This window comes from Rattus norvegicus, chromosome 7 (assembly GCF_021556685.1).
Source record: "Rattus norvegicus strain SHRSP/BbbUtx chromosome 7, alternate assembly SHRSP_T2T, whole genome shotgun sequence".
Classification (NCBI taxonomy): Eukaryota; Metazoa; Chordata; class Mammalia; order Rodentia; family Muridae; genus Rattus; species Rattus norvegicus.
In genome coordinates this window covers 136,623,317-136,640,875 of record NC_141540.1, presented here as the reverse complement: position 1 = coordinate 136,640,875, position 17,559 = coordinate 136,623,317, and the positions used below count along the sequence as shown (strand labels likewise).

The 17,559-nt window shown below is 44.2% G+C and overlaps 1 protein-coding gene across 12 annotated transcripts in view; it reads right to left on the bottom strand.

The window, feature by feature from the left end:
- The window catches only part of Ano6 (anoctamin 6), a 180,031-nt gene that overhangs the window by 93,696 nt on the left and 68,776 nt on the right, over positions 1 to 17,559 (bottom strand). For all 12 annotated transcript variants that reach the window (XR_015624134.1, XR_015624135.1, XR_015624132.1 and 9 more), the window contains 1 exon segment: positions 12,124 to 12,206. Coding sequence is in view for 6 of the 12 variants with exons in the window: in XM_087557551.1 (XP_087413677.1) it covers positions 12,124 to 12,206 (83 nt within the window). In the remaining 6 variants the exon portion in view is untranslated.

Genomic DNA, 17,559 nt, shown 5'->3' with positions numbered 1-17,559 from the left:
GCCAATAGTTGGGCAGAAGACACATAGGTGGGGTTTAGGTTTCCAGAGCTTGGGGACAGAGGAAGGAGAGGAGAACCTACCTGAGGGAGAAGAAGAAGCTGCCATGGGTTAGCTGAGCCATAAAAAAGTGGCCCTGTGGGCTAGCCCAACTGCAGCTAAGAGCAGCCTAGTTGAAGCACAGTAAATAATAATAACTCGGGGTTATCAATAGGAAAGTGGATTCTAACAGCACGGAGAATAGGCAGCTGCAAAGCTATCATGTTATTTAAGGCTTATTATAAATTTAAAGGCTGTGAGTGTGTCTTCCTTCTGAAGCCCCGATCAGGATTCGCTACTTTCTACAACGTTCATGACCACTAACTAAGCTACGGCTGTTCTCTGCCTAACTTTGTGAACATGTTTTCCACACCACTCAAACACCTCTCGACTCTGTGCCGCACCACATGCGGGTGAGGAAATCTGCCACTGACCTTCTTGCTTTTTATGTATAAGGAAGTAGAAGACCTAAACAGAAAAAGAGGCTTCCTGGAGGAGCCAGGGGGCAGAGCCATGCAGGGGCACAGAAGGCTTCTCGTGCTCAGTTCCATTTCAGGCTCTACTTCCTAGTGGGGCCTTTGGAACAGCTTCCGCTTACAGAAAAAGAACGGTTCCTATCAGGAACTGGACATTTTATAATCTTAGAAGTCCCTCACTGCACTGTCTCTCCTTCACCCTCCTATGTCACCTGTCACACATTTACATCAAATATGCATTAAGTTTCAGGGCACAGTGGTGCATGCCTGTGGTTTCAGCACGTGAAACACTGAGGCAGGAGGAGGATTAAAGGTTCAAGCCCAGCCTGGGCTAACAGTAAGAACTCTGTCTATAAACCACCAATAAAAAGCACTTGGGGACGCACGGACCAAAAGCCAGGCCGAGCCTCCTGTGAAGTCTGATGGTCTGTTTCTGTTTTAGACCATTTAGCTGAGATCAAACTTTATCCCCAGCAACAACTCAGGTTCAGACTTGATACATTCTGATCCATGTTCACACCCCGGGATGGAACACTCCGGGGCTGGTTTGCGCATTATAATTAATGAAGATGCTGTTCGGTAGTAATTACAATCTGTCAGGTCGCATTAATCTGAATTTCACAAGGTGACTTGGAAGGAAGTATAAATGCACTCGGGTCTTCTAGGTAAAAATGACTTTATGGTTTCTCCCCAGAGATGGGCTGAAGGAATGCTTAAGACTTTTCATAGCACCAGCAAGATCGCTCCAAGTACAAGGGCAACCTCCACATGCAGAACAAGATGTACAGGGACCACATGCACACACACACATACACACATATGCACACATATACACACATAAACATACACACACATGCACACATATACACACATACATAAACATACACACACAAAAATAAATGTAAAAAAATTTAAGATTTATAATAAAGATGCACCTTTTATTTCTATTTGATGGAATAATAAAAGCTATAATTAACTGGGAGGTTTTAGAAAATAAAAAGATTTTGTATGTAACATGTAAAACATGGAAGGGCACACAGGCACAGTGGCAAGCCCTCTGGTCCTCCTCATTAATTTTCTAGGAACCCTGTGAATTCCTAGTGTGTTCACATTCCCACCACATCCTGTGTTCTCTCTTTACATTTTTACCACAGATCTGCACCCCTGTGCGATGACAGGTCACGGCACCGTCAGGCTGCTGGCCAGCAGACTCTTAACTTCTCTGGCTCTTCCTGTGCTGTGCGTCCAGACGCTTTGTAATGGGTGAGGTCCACGGTAAATGCAGACATTATAACTGTTCAGAATGCCCAGGGCTCCTACTTTCCTTGCCATGGTTTTGTTAAATTAATTTTGACATCCCCACATGACAGAAAGCTCCCTGAATACCTGACGTGACGCTTTGCGAGGCAAGACTCGCAAGGCATTTACAGTCGAAGATTTCTGAAAAGGAAGGCGGTAAAACCAGGTAGAATGAACAGTTATAAGGAAGGGAGGATTTTACCCGATCAGGTGATCTGGCTGCTGGTCATTATCTTGTGTGGACAAAATAAAATGTGAAATAAACCAGACGCATCGGTGAGCCACGTCGAAGGACAGCCACAGCTGGTCTTTATCGTTCCACACATCCCATTAGTGAGTCCCGCTCTCCGTGAACCATCCACGGCCTGCCTTCCCTCCCACCCACGGACACATCCTGAGTCATGTGTTCATTATTCCCATCTGGTCCTGTTCATCTCACCGCATCCGAATGCCACTGGGGTGTCAGGTGTTTCCGCTGTGGGACACCATCTTGCTGGAAGAAAGTCTGTCAGCTGTCCTTGCCTCCCGTTCAGTCCTGAAAACCATGCTTCTCAGGGCTGGCCAGGCAGGTGGCTCTTAAGAGTTCAAGAGGATGTCCTGCCCTCCAAGAGGACCGCAGCTCAGTTCCTAGCACCCATGATGGGCAATTCACAACCGCCTGTAATCCCAGCTCAGGGGATGACACACTTCTGGCCTCCTTGGGTACCGGCATGCATATACATGTGTGAGCACATGCTGAAGTACACACATGTGTTCACACTTCACATACATACATACATATACATACACACAGGCACACACATATACACACCTAATTTAAATTTTTAAGAAATCTTTTTACAAGTGAATTGTCTTTCATCTAAAAAATAGAAAGGAAGGAAGGAAAAGGAAAGGGCAGAAGGAAGGAAGGAAGGAAGGAAGGAAGGAAGGATAGAAGGATAGCGGAAGGAAAGGGAAATCTCTAGTTTCTATCTTCATCTACCAATTGCTACTACCTGATGGTGTCCTGTTCTTGGAAAGTTATCCAGTACGGAGCGGTGAGCTCCCTCTCCAAAGGGAGTACTCAGAATGGGAGGCGGGGCTTTGCCAACCTGAGCAGAAGCCTGGGTCTGTCCTCAGTGGGACCGGTGTGGACGCAGCCTGGATTTCCACCGACTTCCTGACACTATCACCCTACGTTCAATTCTTACTGTGCTTAATTAGCCCAGTGCCTGAACCTTCCTCGCCATCCGCCTTCAGCTTCTGCCCTTGCGGCCGCTACTCACGCAGCTGGGATTTATGAATCGGGCCGGAGTCCACTTTGCTTCCTATTGTCTCCTCTATAAATTGAATTTTATCCACTATTCCACGTTCTTCCTAAGATCAGTTACCCGGTAAGTGCCACCTCCAGGACCTTATTTCTTCATTTCGTATCTAAAGGCAGGACTTTCCTCTATATTCCCGCACTGAAATCAAAGCATATGAACCTGCAGTAGCTTCCGTCCACTCCACCTGCCTAATGAACTCCATTAAAAATAAGTAAATAACGTGTCCAGGCTGGAATTCTGTTCAGGCTGAGATGCCCAACCTCATGGTGGCTCCTGGTGGCCTCTTCCTAACGTTCATAAAGAACCTACTCACAGGCCTTCTGTAACAGTGTAGGAGACAAACTCTCTGGCTTCTACGACATTCTTCATCCGTTCACTCTGTGTCCGATCTCCTCCCTAAATCAATGTAGTCCCCTCCTCCCTCCCACACACACTTATTTTCTTAAATGCCCCATTTGTCACTTTAGCCTTCTAGCATCGATATCACCTCATGTCACCTCAAGACCACTCAACTGTGGTTCCACAACCCAGTATCCCTGCTGTGGGATACCCTAACTGACACACAACTCCAGCCAGAGAGCTCAAACTAATGCGGGGCAATCTGGCCCCCACTCTGAGGCTTTGGTTTGAGGCAGTCTCACTGTGGTCTCGAACTCCCTGTCTCAGATCCTAAGTCAGAGATTACAGGTGTACTTCTCCGAAACCATCCTTGAGCAGCCTGGACACCTACGGCTGATCAATAGGGCTAAACCACTTCCACGGAGTTCACTTTCATTTGTAGAAGCTCGACAACCTGTTTGCTTGGGCCACGTCCTTCGTGGAACTGGCTTCTTCCCCTTAAGGTCTACTGCTGCTGCTGCTCTGTTGTCTATCACAACTCAAAAGTTAACAATCAATCAATCATCAGTTAATCGATATTGTCAATAAGCATTTGTTGACAGGACTTTGGACTTTTACCTACTTCAGAGTTGTAGAAAGGGATACTGAGATTTGAACCAGGAGTGATGTGCATGACAGGCGGTCACTGTATCTCTGAGTCAGACCCGCATGCCTTTTTTTTTGAGAGAAAAATCTCAAGTTACCCAAGGTGTCCTTGAACTTGCAAACTGCCTGCCTCTGCTCACAAAGAGCCTGGGACTATATAGCCTTGTGCCAACAGGGCTGGCTCATTTTAACACCTTTGAAGTGATGATTTTTTGAAAATGATTAGAATGTTCCAGAATGTACAGAATGGGACTTGTTAGTATTTTGAGTTAAATGACCTGGTTGGTCCTATGGTCTAATTACCACCATCTCTCTGGGAAAAGACACTCCTTATTCCAGAGAAGTGACTCAGAGATCTTTTTGAATGGTCTCTTGGCATCTCTGTCTACTTCTGCTCGTCCTCCTTAATGCTGACAATCCATACATTCAGCTTCCGGATCAGCCACACAGAGCGAGTAAGCATTCTTCCACATTCAGGCAGAGGACACGTTCACAACCTTCTTCCCTGAGTGCACGGTGCACCTGCAATGTTGATGCACCTTGTGAATACTGACTGCAGCAAAATGGCCCAAGTGAGCAAATCTCACTGGCTGCCTCATCTTTGACTTCTCTCCTCTTCTGAGAGTCCATGAGCCGAGCTAAATATTAAATTCCTTTGAACAAATTCCTTTGAAGGCTTGCCCAATCTGTGGTCTCTGGGCTATATATAGCCTAGCATAACTATAAATGAGACCCAACATCTTTTATTTTTCTTTTCTTTCACCTCTCTCCCTCCCCCTTCCTCTCTCTCCCCTTCCCTCTTCCCTTCCCCCTCTCTCTCCCCCTCTCCCTCTCTCCCTCTCTCCCTCCCTCTCTCTCCCCCTCTCCCTCTCTCCCTCTCTCCCTCCCTCTCTCTCTCCCTCTCTCCTTCCTCTCTCTCCCTCCCGCTCTACCTCTCTCCCTCTGTACCTCCCTCTCTCTCCCCTTACCCCTCCCTCTCCCTCTCCCCCTCCCTCTCTCCCTCTCTCCTTCATCTCTCTCCCTCCCTCTCCCTCTCTCCCTCTGTACCTCCCTCTCTCCCTCTGTACCTCCCTCTCTCCCTCTGTACCTCCCTCTCTCCCTCTCCCTCCCCTTACCCCTCTCTCTCCCCTTACCCCTCCCTCTCCCTCTTCCTCTTGTAGCAGGAATGTGTGGTTCTTGAGCATGAAACCCATAGGCCACTGTATCATGTACAATATCACATGATTAGCATGCCTGGCTGTCTTCCACTTAGCTCTTTTTCATCATGGTCCCTTCTGAACACATCAGAAAAATGATCCCACTCAAGGACTTTGCTGGAAACCCTCCCACTCATCCAGACAAAGTTCATTCTGAATGGCCTCCCAACTTAAAAATGAAACCAGAGTCTTTGCAGTGACCTACAAAGCCCCAAACCAACAATTCTCCCCATTTCCCAATCTACTACAGTCGGGTGGATTGCCTTCCTTGTCCACAAATCTATCAGTAAAGTGTCCACTTCAAGTCCTCTTTCTAGGCCACTCCTGCGTAGACATCTGTCCTTCCAGTTTGCTCCAGCACCACATGCAGGCCTTGCAATACTAACACTCTAACACTCTGTTTACAACTGTTACACGCTCACAACTGCTGAAAAACACACACACATACATACACACACACACACACACACACCCTCTCTCATACAATTCCTATTACTTTTCCCTATTTATATTCTTTTATAATTTATATTACTACTTTGTATCTAAAGTCTCTCGCATCAAAGTGTTAGCTCCTAAGATACAGAATTTTCTTTTCTGAATATTCAGTACCTAAAATAAATGCCAAGTTACTATTGTTGAAAAAATTAATACTCAGAACTCTTCCTTGGGCCTGCATATTCTTCAGCTTGTTGAAGACAATTAAACCAGAATTTCAGGGAATTAACAATAACTCTTAGAAGAGAATGTCTTAGTTACCTTTCTATTTCTATGCTAAGACATCGTAACCAAGGCAACTTACAAAAGAAAGCATTTAATCTGGGGGGGCCTCCTTGTTCCAGAAGGTGGCCCAGTGCCTGGCCGGTGCGATAAGGGGCATGGCACAGGTAGGCAGTCAAGTGTTAGAGCAGTAACTGAGAGCTTACATACTGAGGCACGACCACAAGGTAGACAGACGGTTAACTGGAATAGTGACGCTCCTCCTCCAATAAGGTCACACTCTCTGGGAATCAAATATTCAAATATATGAGCCTATAGGGGACGTTCTCACTCGAAATGTCACAAGCAATAACTAGCCTTAAAAGAGGAGTACTCATCCTCCTGAGTCTGTTTTCACACCCGGTTATTAAGTCTTACGACTTCGATCCTTCTTCCTGGTTTATCCTACTGTAACATTCTCTGGCCAGTCCAAATTTTATGGTTTACTCCAAATTTAGTAGAAGCTAAGCAATGAAAACAATCCAGTTAGCATGAGATCCAAAGTGGTAAGATATTGCTCCTGCCTCTAAGAAGCCAGGAGGGTAATATGAATACTTCCAGTTCTGCAAAGGCTGGTCGGGGTGAAACAGTGCAGTAATTCCATGTTGGTCACAGCTGTAACGATGTTAGATCAATGTCCCCCACACCCCATTCTTCAACTGTGTGTGCTGGGACCACTGTAAGTTCCTACGCAATGACCACTACCTCTGATGACCCAAAGCTCAAACTCCTTAACACTCGGGGTGAGTGTGAGAAGTCTACGGGGCCAGCCATATCTCACTGGCCCTTCAATTTAGCCCTTAGAGCTCTTAACCAGATACGGAACTGGGAATCTGGTAGCAGAACATGTCTCTATCCTCTAACCTATCCTATTGGTTCTCTATCCTTAGGGAACCAAACCTAAGTTCTAACTCTGTAACTATCCTAACAGCATCTGGGTTGGTTGGTTACACGTAGTGAGTAAGAGAGAGAGAGAGAGAGAGAGAGAGAGAGAGAGAGAGAGAGAGAAGAGAAGAGGAGAGAGAAGAGAGAGAGAGAGAGGAGAGAGAGAGGAGAGAGAAGAGAGAGAGGAGAGAAAAGAGAGAGAGAGAGGAGAGAGAAGAGAGGGAGAGAGAGAAGAGGAGAGAGAGGAGAAAAAAGAGAGAGAGAGGAGAGAGAAGAGAGAGGAGAGAGAAGAGAGAGAGAGGAAAGAGAGAGAGAGGATAGAGGAGAGAGAGAGGAGAGAGAGAAAATAGAGAGAGAGAGAGAAGAGAGAGGAGAGAGAAGAGAGAGAGAGGAAAGAGAGAGAGAGGATAGAGGAGAGAGAGAGGAGAGAGAGAAAATAGAGAGAGAGAGAGAAAGAGAGAGAGAGAGAGAGAGAGAGAGAGAGAGAGAGAGAGAGAGAGAACACTTATTTCTCTCCTCCTCCGACCTGGGGGTTTTGGGGATCCAACTCAGGTTACCTGGCTTAGAGGCTGATGCCCTCACCTTCTTAGTCATCTCATCTACCCTCTACTTCTACGTCTGACCTCTTCTAGATGATCTGAGGCTCAGGCACCCACTTCCCAGTGCCACTTTCCCCATACCCTGCCCCAGAATCAGAATCTTCCATGTCGATTCCTAACCATGCTCCAAACGACAGGCATCGGTCACACAGCCACCGTCTCCCTCCTGACCAGGAACTGCTTTAGAAACTGTAACGTGATGAGTCAGGCTTCACTGGTAGAAGAGAACAGATCATACTGAGAGAAATAAAACAGCACGGAAGGCCCCTGCAAGATAGGCGGCTTCTTGCTGTCTGACATGAAATCCTGACCACCTGGGTTCAATCCCTAGAACCCAACATAAGGGTGGAGAGAAAGGTGTCCTCCATGAAGATGTCCTCTGATCTCCACCTCCCAATATCAACAGTAACAAGTTTGTTTGCTTCTTTGTTTCTTTACAGATTTGTTTGTTTGTTTTATGTAAGTATACTGTCCCACCAGAGGAGGGCATCAGATCCCATTACAGATGGTTGTGAGCCACCATGTGGTTGCTGGGATTTGAACTCAGGACCTCTGGAAGAGCAGTCAGTGCTCTTAACCGCTGAGCTATCTCTCCAGCCCCAACAGGTTTGTTTTTTAAAGATAGCACTAATTGGGAAAACATTTGTAATACAATGTTAACTAATTCTACTGTACTTTAGCAAAAGTGCACCAAGACTGAAATGGCGCCATACCGGTGTACAAGATTACCAAGTGTCTCAGTAAACCACAGTTACCACATCCTTTTCATACTGACTCCCACCGGCACATCTGCCTCACCTCACAGTGATGAGATGTCATTTCCTGCTCCCACCATTCTGACACAACAAGAACACATCTGCATCTCTGGTCGCCTCGTTAACACTCTAGCGTTCTGGCTACCTCCATAGCTCCCATCTACAAAGGGGGGCGAGAGAGCAAGAACGGACACCTGGGCAAGCGACGCAGCCACCCAAAGCTGCAGGGGAGAAGAACGGAAGGCCATGGAGCTGCTACTGTCTATAGGCCCCAAGCAGCTGACAGGGCTGTCAATCCACTCAATTAACAAACACAGTTTGGCAGATGGCAAGGGATCCTCCGAAAGGCCCGATGGAAAAATAATTAGAAAACTAGTTTTCCCAACTTCTTTTATTTTTATCTAGCATTGTCCGAGACTTTGCTTTGCCACTGGGTCCTCTGGCCCCCACCAGTATTGGCCCCAATGTAACAATCTGGTTTCCATCGACTTACCTACTGTCCTGGCCAAGCCTGCATAGAAGGCGTCTCTTAAATATCACAGTGTAGTTCCCTGGGGTGCCCTGTTCTCAAGGGACCTCCTTCTATGGCCAGTTTGCTTACCACAGAGACAGCACATGGTAGTTATGTTTATTATGAGGCCAGGAGTGCTGGCAACAGTGGTGCTGGGAAGAAAACAGCAGCAGCTATTTACAGGCTTCGCAAGAACTGACGAGTCGCGAGCATCACAAACAGGAGTGGCGTGGGAACACAAAGTATTCCTTCCCAACGCCCCACGCCAGCAGAGGAGCTGTTAGCAGCTGGCTGTGGCCTGAGGGGGAGTCCGTTTCCCTCAGGGATGTGCCCTGCCCAGTTGTCCATGCTCTGGCTGAAGGCCCTACACCCATGGCCATATGAAAAGCACTAACTGCAATCAACAGGTTAGGGGAAGGAGGAGGGAGCTATGGTGGTGGTAAGTCAGGGAGATGGTGGAGAGGAGTAGAATGTGGATATGATCAAATTTAAAATATATATACAAACATATATACATACATATAACATATAGACATATGATATATACATGCTATATGCATGCATATATACACACCTAAATACATATAATATTCAAGCATGATATATACATACATATGATCACATATACACACATACATACAGCATACATATGATATATATACATATATGCATACATGCATGCATATAATATATATACATACATATAATATTCAAGAATATGATATATGCATAAACACATACAAACAAACATACATATGTACATTCAAACATACATCATATATACATACATATACAGACATACATACATATACACATACATATATACATGTATACATATAATATATACAGGCATATGGTATATACACACATGTATACATACATATACATACATATAATATTCAAGAATGATATATACATAATACATATACTATGCATATATATGTATATATATATGAAATTCTCAAAGAACAAATTTTTAAATACATTTTAAAAACTAAATGCTCCCTGAGCATTGTAAGCAGGTGTCATTAGAGAAAGACAGTAACCAGGCTTTCTGTCGCTTGTCAAAATGCTCATCAAAAACAACCTAGGAAGCAAAGGGTTTATCTTAGCTCACACTTTCAGGTAAAACTTCCTCACTGAGGGAAGCCAGGACAGGACACTTAAGGCAGGAACTGAAGCAGAGCCCAACTGACTGGCCTGTTTGGCTCTCTTTCTTCTACAACCCATGTCCACCTGTCTAGGGAGGTCCCTGCACACAGCAACCTGTGGTCCTCCTGCATCAACTAGCGATTACGAAAATGCCTTACAGACATGGCTGGAGACTAATCTGATGAAGGCCATTGATTCCTCAACTGAGATTCGCTCTCTGTGGGCGTGTCTTGTGTTCAGTCAAGTTGGCAAAAACGAACTAATACACAGGGACACAGAGCTATTCTGTCAGGTACACGTACAGGGCAATCATCTATATTGTTATCAACAGTATAGCCTAATAAAATGACTTGCAGGAATTCTGAAGGCCTAATGGTTAAAAAAAAAAAAAAAAAAAAAAAAAAAAAAAAAAAGCCAAGAAGAAGATTCTCCTTCTGGTTCCCACATCCTCAGAACTATGGTTGAAATAAGAAATAGGTCTCTCCAAGGCGACTGCCCTTGGTGACTCTGGACTCTGTGATCATTGATCTTACACTAACTAGTCTTAGAGCTTTGAGAATGAAAAACATGAAAGAAACTAGCGCTGCTGCTGAAGGAGGAGGCTTCATCTGCACTACCCACTCCAACTCTTCGTGCAGATACTGCTAGGGCGAGCTAAGCACCAGCACCTCCATCCACTCGAAGCTGCCGAGAAAACTTCCATTTCCACGAAGAGAATGGGTGTAAAGTATGTATGTTTTCCAGGCACGCCAACACCTTGCTGCACACAGCTCTCGTTACGTCAGTTATGGTCCTTATAAAGTTTCGATTAAAATCTGCTCGGAAGGAGAAGAGTGGAGTGGCTCCCTCAGTCTGTATCAGTATCGCCTGCCTTTGCATCAAGCTGCCCTTCCAGACGGGAACTACTGGGTGCACTCAGTTCTCCCTCACTGACACTCACGCTGACTGTAACAGGAGTCACTGAATGCCAGGTCTCTGTGTTACTACCAAGTGCTTTTCCCAGCAGGTCATCTGCAGGGATATTGCAGGAGCTCCGCTCTGAAATGAAACGGCATTGTGGGTACAGTTTTATGCGCAATCCTTCTCAGTCCAGAGCACTGTTCGAGGTCTATACTAGTGGCTCAATCGAGTGGGTAGCACAGAGAGAGAGAGAGAGAGAGAGAGAGAGAGAGAGAGAGAGAGAGAGAGAGAGAGAGACTCATAGAATCAGTATTGCAGTCACACTCTGCCAACTACTGGAGTGGTAAAGGTGTATCATCACACTTCAAAAATAAACTCTCTATATATATATATTTAAAATATATATACATAGACACATAGACACAGAGATACAAAGGCACACATGCACATGCAAGCATGAGCACGTGTGTGCACACGCGCACACACAGAGACACACTCTCACACAGACACACACGTTTTCGTTGCCAACACAAATGGTAGACAAGTCATTCACAGTAAGGAGAAAACTGGGCAAATCCGGTGAAGGCCGCCATGCTTCCCTGATTCTCCGGTGCCTTAATAAGGCATGAGTCAGAGAGACGAGCACTTTAGGAGACTAATACAAAATCTGCTTTGAAAGACATTCTGCAAGGCATCCTACATACTTAATTTTCTTTAAACAAGGCACTAATAAAATCACAGTGGCATCTAATACAATTTTTAATTCCTTGAGGGTAGGAGCCATGGCTAATCTTCAATGTCTGACTGAGTGGGAACATTAGTTTCCCTCTTGGTAGAAATAACCAGTAAGATATTCTTAGTCCTACCGGGTTCGAATTACTGAAGGTTCTTGAAGGAAACCAGAAACAGGCCGTTTCACTATGAATAACTGCTCTGGCCAGAGCATTGTCTGTGCTCAGTCACGACTCATTTCCAAGGTTACAGAGAGCAGAAACCAACAGCAACCGAAATCAGGCAACAAAGCGGGAAATTTTGCAAACATCTCCTCATCCTTTTACTACCGACTGTGTTCCTGTCACATATACAGTGCGAAATCAAACCCAGAGTGCACGATGCTGGGACACTCAAGGTACCTTCGCCACAGCGAAGACCAAAGTCTTAGTAGTCACTGAGGGGTCCTGTGGCAGATCGAACCACTGAAGAATAGAATTTGCTTTTCAAAGAAGACCTTAGTGACACATTAAAAACTTTAAGATGGGGTACTTACAAACTCTGGAGTGCGGAAGTCCTCCTGGCTCTCCAGTGATCCAAAGGTGGAGCAGACTATGGTCTGGTCGAAGTTTTCCAGCACTGCAAATAAACAGTAAATATGTAAACCACAAACTCCCCGGGGTGCACACGGTGACGGGAGAGAGGTGCCTCAGCACCTGATGCTCCTCTGCAGGGTGAGCTCCCCACGAACTACCAGATCCTCAGCTACTATTTCATGTATGTGGCCAGGTCTCAAAACACTCTAGGCTGCGTCTAGAAAATTACTAACCTCCCCACTGCAATTAAATGTTGTAGTGAGGCTAAGGAAGTCATTATCCTGACGGTCTCTTGGGGGAACTGGTGAGGAGGTAAGCGAGGGCAGTTTCTGTCTTAAGATATACTGAGGAGCAGTATCTGACAGACATTTAATGGGAGCCAAGTAAAAATGTCCAGTGGATACTTTCAGCTAATGACAAACAAGTGAAGCTAATTATAATAACATAATTTAACCAATAATACGTTAACATTTCAATGCATGGCCCATATTAAAAATGACCAGTGAACTCTTTTATGATGATATAATTTAATCCGTAGAAGACATCGAAAATCTGAATGCATTTGAATAATATGAACACAGTCTATATTAGAAGTCATCAGTGAACTATTTTACCTTTTTCTTGGACTAACTAAGTTTTAGGGATCCAGGATATATTATGAATACAAATCTCAGTCCAGATGAGACAGAGGTCAAAAGATCAGCAGCTGGGGGAGTCTGCTGGCCTTGGTATTAGGTGACTGCTGTGTTGGGTGAGGTGAAGGAGCCAATATTCATTCAGGAGGTGGGTCATTCTGCCACACCAACCCCTGTGTTGGCATCAAGACCCTGTCATGAATGAAATGACAGCCCAGTGTGATGGACCTCAAGAGAGCAAACCAATCATATACACTCTGTGGGTTCTAGATCAAATAACTCTACAGAAGCTCGAAGTGAAGAGCTCCGTAAAGGAACTGTTGTGTGCTGGAGGTCGATCGGCAGTAGAGAACTTGCCTTGTTCATTCTTGAGCACTTAAAAAAGTCAGAAAGTTCAAATAACAAGAAAGCGTTGGCTTATACTCGGAATCACTACGTAATCGTGTAACTTTGGTTTTACAGAAAAATAAACACCCTTAAAGGGGCATTAAATAGTTAAGTTCGCTGAAAAAAAAAAAACACCAACTGTTTGAGGAGGTTTAAATAGATGTTCTCGTGTGTGGACAGGGCCACATCACTTCAAGAAGCCACTGACATGCAGAAACGACAGGTTAGGATGTAAAGAGAACGGAGGTACACGTAACGAGCAGCAGGAGCACGCATCCTCAGATGGTCCCGACACAACAGCGAGGAACGGCCTTTAACGTTACCCGTAATAACAGAATGAATTTTATAAGTCACGACACATCTGATTTCTTGAATATATAAAAAGGTTTTGTGAAATGGCTGGTTCCTATTGATGCAAAAAAAAAATTCCTCTTTCTAGTGCCTAAAAAAATAAAGAATACCTCAGCTTGCCTGGGGAGATTCCTTAGAGAGGTAAAGATTGTTTACAAAGCCAACTTATTAGCCAAAAGTTCAGACAGCTCATCTCTGCCACAGCACTTAGGACTTGAACCTTGTTTAAAAAAAAAATCCCAGTATTGGAGTTACAGATTTTTTTAAAGACTTATTTGTTTATTATATATAAGTACACTGTAGCTGTCTTCAGACACACCAGAAGAGGGGCATCGGATCCCATGACAGATGGTTGTGAGCCACCATGCTATTGCTAGGAATTGAACTCAGGACCTCTGGAAGAGCAGTCAGTGCTCTTAACCACTGAGCCATCTCTCCAGCCCAGAATTACAGGTTTGATTCACACCAAATACCTTTGTTTATACACTTAACTCACATGCTAGCATCCCTATGCCCTGAAGAGAAAGCCCAGTAGAAATGGCCTCTCCTGAAGAGTCCTTCAGAGGATCCTCTACATAAGTACCAGAGAAGAAATGGGAAATGGAAGAGAGACAGCTTGAAGGCAGCTCCCAAAGATGACAATCAAATGGGTGCCTCTGACTAGCCAAGGAGGCCTACAATTTCCATACGGCCAGTTAAGTTTAGAGAGAAGGGTCACAACAGCAGAATATGTCAACAGCCAAAGAACAAAATAATTACATTCCTGAGACCACCCTCACAGCGTCCTAAAACAGTGGTTCTTAACCCGTGTCTCGACCCCTTTGGGGTTTTGTACCAGATACCCTGTATATCAGATAGTTACATTATGATTCCTAACAGTAGAAACTTACAGTTATAAAGTAGCCATGAAAATAATTTTATGGTTGGGGGGTCAACACAACACGAGGAACTGTATTGAAGGGTCGTAGCATCCGGAAGGTTGAGAACAACTGTCCTAACACATGACTGTCGGTACGCCAGGCTGTGAGAAGTTCCCCACTGCTGGAGGACAGCTTGGCTCACACCTGGAATTAAAGACCTAACCTTTCTACAGCATTAACTGTAGAGATAGCGAAGATAGTGCAAACATTTATGGTCTATTGCTTCATTAAAGTTAATGAAGCATCATACTTGGGTGTATTTTTATAAGACCACTATAAACCAGATGGCGTCACTCTGTTTGCCAACTTATCTAAATTCCTACAAGATGAGATATACAATTTATCTATTATGTATCTGAGGTCAAAAGCGCAGTATGCTGCCTTTTGTTCCTTTCCTTCTGCCCTGCCCAGGCAGACAGACTGAAGAAGGCATTGGTAACAAGGCACTGATAACACAGACAGAGGAAACAAGTCATGGGACCCAGGGGCCCTGTTAAATCTCAGACATGGGTGCAGAGGACTGGGCCTGTGAAAGCACAGAACCGCTTAGAGTTCTAGCTCTTCTCATAAGGAAAAATGAACATAGTAGCAGCTGATGTCAACGCAGAAGAAAAACTGAATTTGAGTAAATAAAAACAACAAATGACTTTACTGGCATACCACGGGGGCAGGACAAAGACACAGCTATTTTCCCAGGATCTAATACAGCTGAGAAGTAGGTGACACATGGTGCTAATACATTAATCATAATTAATCTTCCCCCACTCAGGGGGCACAGGAAGTCTTTGGAACTCTCATTTCTGATAACCTAAAGCAAATAGGAAAAAAATCATTTTTTGGCAAAAAAAATTAGTTTTAAAATTAGGTGAAAAACTGAGCATTTACTAAAACATTAGAATGTGGGGGAGGATACTTTGGAAAAAGCAAACATGTTCTATTTAAAATAATACACTTACTTAATAGGTTTTGGAAGGTGTCTTCAGTACAGCCATTAAGTCCTGTATTAAGAAGTAAGAGTACTACCTTGAACACTAACATCAGTTCTCTTAATTTCAAAACTTGGAACATAAAGTCCTGAGTATGTCTATGTTGCCCGTCTCAAAGGCTAACTAGCGTGCTCTAGGTGCAAGCTGAAGTCTTGACACATCAGTGGTGTTCTGTGCAGAGGTGCAGTGAATGGGCAACTGAACACCAGATCACCCCAATGTACCACCTGCTGAACCTTCTGCCAAACCTTGGTTTAAAGCCCTAAGGAGACTGAGGCCCCTTTTCAAGACATAACTGATGCTAACTTCAGAATCATCTGTAAGTCATAGGCTACACAGGTTTAGAGAGAACTATAGGAATGTGTCAACTAGGGGCTGAGAGACAGCTCTGCAGTTAAGAGTTCTGACTGCTCTTGCAGAAGACCCAAATTCAATCCCCAGCACCCATGCAGCGATCCAGAACCCTCTGTAACTCTCGTCCCAGGGGATCTGATGCCCACTTCTGACCTCCATAGGCACTAGGGATGTTTATGGTACACATACAAGGAGTCAAAAATGCTCACACACATAAAATAAAATTATAAATGTAAAATAAGATATTATCAGCTGGCTTACTATGAATAAAAATCACAAAACTGAATGTTTAGATCAAAAGAACCTTATAAATACTCACTTTTTAATAAATTTCACAGTAAATCAGACACCTACCAATTAGTTTAAATGGAAGGAAGTGAGCGCATTTTTAAAACTTTATCAATACAGTTAGGTGGCGCTAAGTCTGCCTTACTCAGCACTGTAAAACCAAGGTCCGATAAAGCAGCGTTGAGATTTGGCCATATTAACCAGTTAATAAAATGACATTGGCAGCCTCACCAAAAAAGTGAGTCATGTGGTGGCTTACATACCAACTAAAAGGGAGTGACTCAAGTTTACGACCCAGATTATGAAACAGATGTAACACACACTACAACAGTGACGGAGATTGAGATACAAAGTAGCCAATAAACGGTCACTATCTATCTACCATATGATGGCTCAGAGACATGTTCTCTATCAGAAAACACGAAACCCAGGAAATCCAAGGGGGTGGGGGCTGGGAGTGGGGACAAAGTAGCTGGTAAGTAGAACTCTGGAATAAAGGTAATTAGAAGGGAGACAATGTATCTAATGTACTGCACTAGCATGGGCATGAGCTAGGTCTAGCTGACTCATTCTTCCAGTAACTGGTTGCCACTAAAATGATCAAAATCACAGTAAACAAATCAGACAACTGGTAAAGCCTGGCCAGAGCTGAAGGTTTAGCTCCGACATAAAGCACTTGCCTAGCATATGCGAGGCTCCAAATTCAACACCCAGCATTGGAGAAAAAGAGTAACAATGACAAAGCCAAGTGCAAAGGGCCTGGACTAGAGGCCCCAACAGGGCTCAAGTCCTAAAGCTACCTGCTGAGTCCTGCTTACTATCAGCATATTTGTCCCAAGCTGGCGATAGCCATCTCCCTGGTGATATGGCAGGGCCATGCAAAGATAGGAGTGACAGTATAAAAGAAAAAAATTGAGGGGCTGGTGAGATGGCTTGATAGTTAAAAGTACTGGCTGACCTTCCAGGGTACCTGGGTTCAATTCCCAACACTAACATCTGTGACTCAAGTACTGGCGGGGATCCAGTGCCCTCTTCTGGCCTCCAAGGGAACCAGGGACAAACATGGTACACAAACATGCATGCAGGCAATAATTTAATAATTAAATTGAACAATTATGTAAATACAAATTAAGTTTGCATATGCAAACTCAATAATGTGGAAAAATGGAAATGCAAGATTACAGAGCATACTAATCTGTGCCTGGTGTTCCCAAAAGTCTGATCATATTTATTCCTATTTTTTCCTTGTTTCCTCAGATCATGAATAATAATTTAAGGTTGTCAGTGGCCTCAAATCAACAGCTAAAAGTAAAACTACGAAATTCTGCATCGGTCTGATTCCAAAATTGTACATCTTTTAGACACACCATTTTCTGTCCTCTGGGTTGCTATGGATACCCTGTTAAAGGTGAGTTGATAAGAAATTAAGGCAGCATTGTAAATATCAATCAAAAGTATCAGCCAAAAGCTATGCC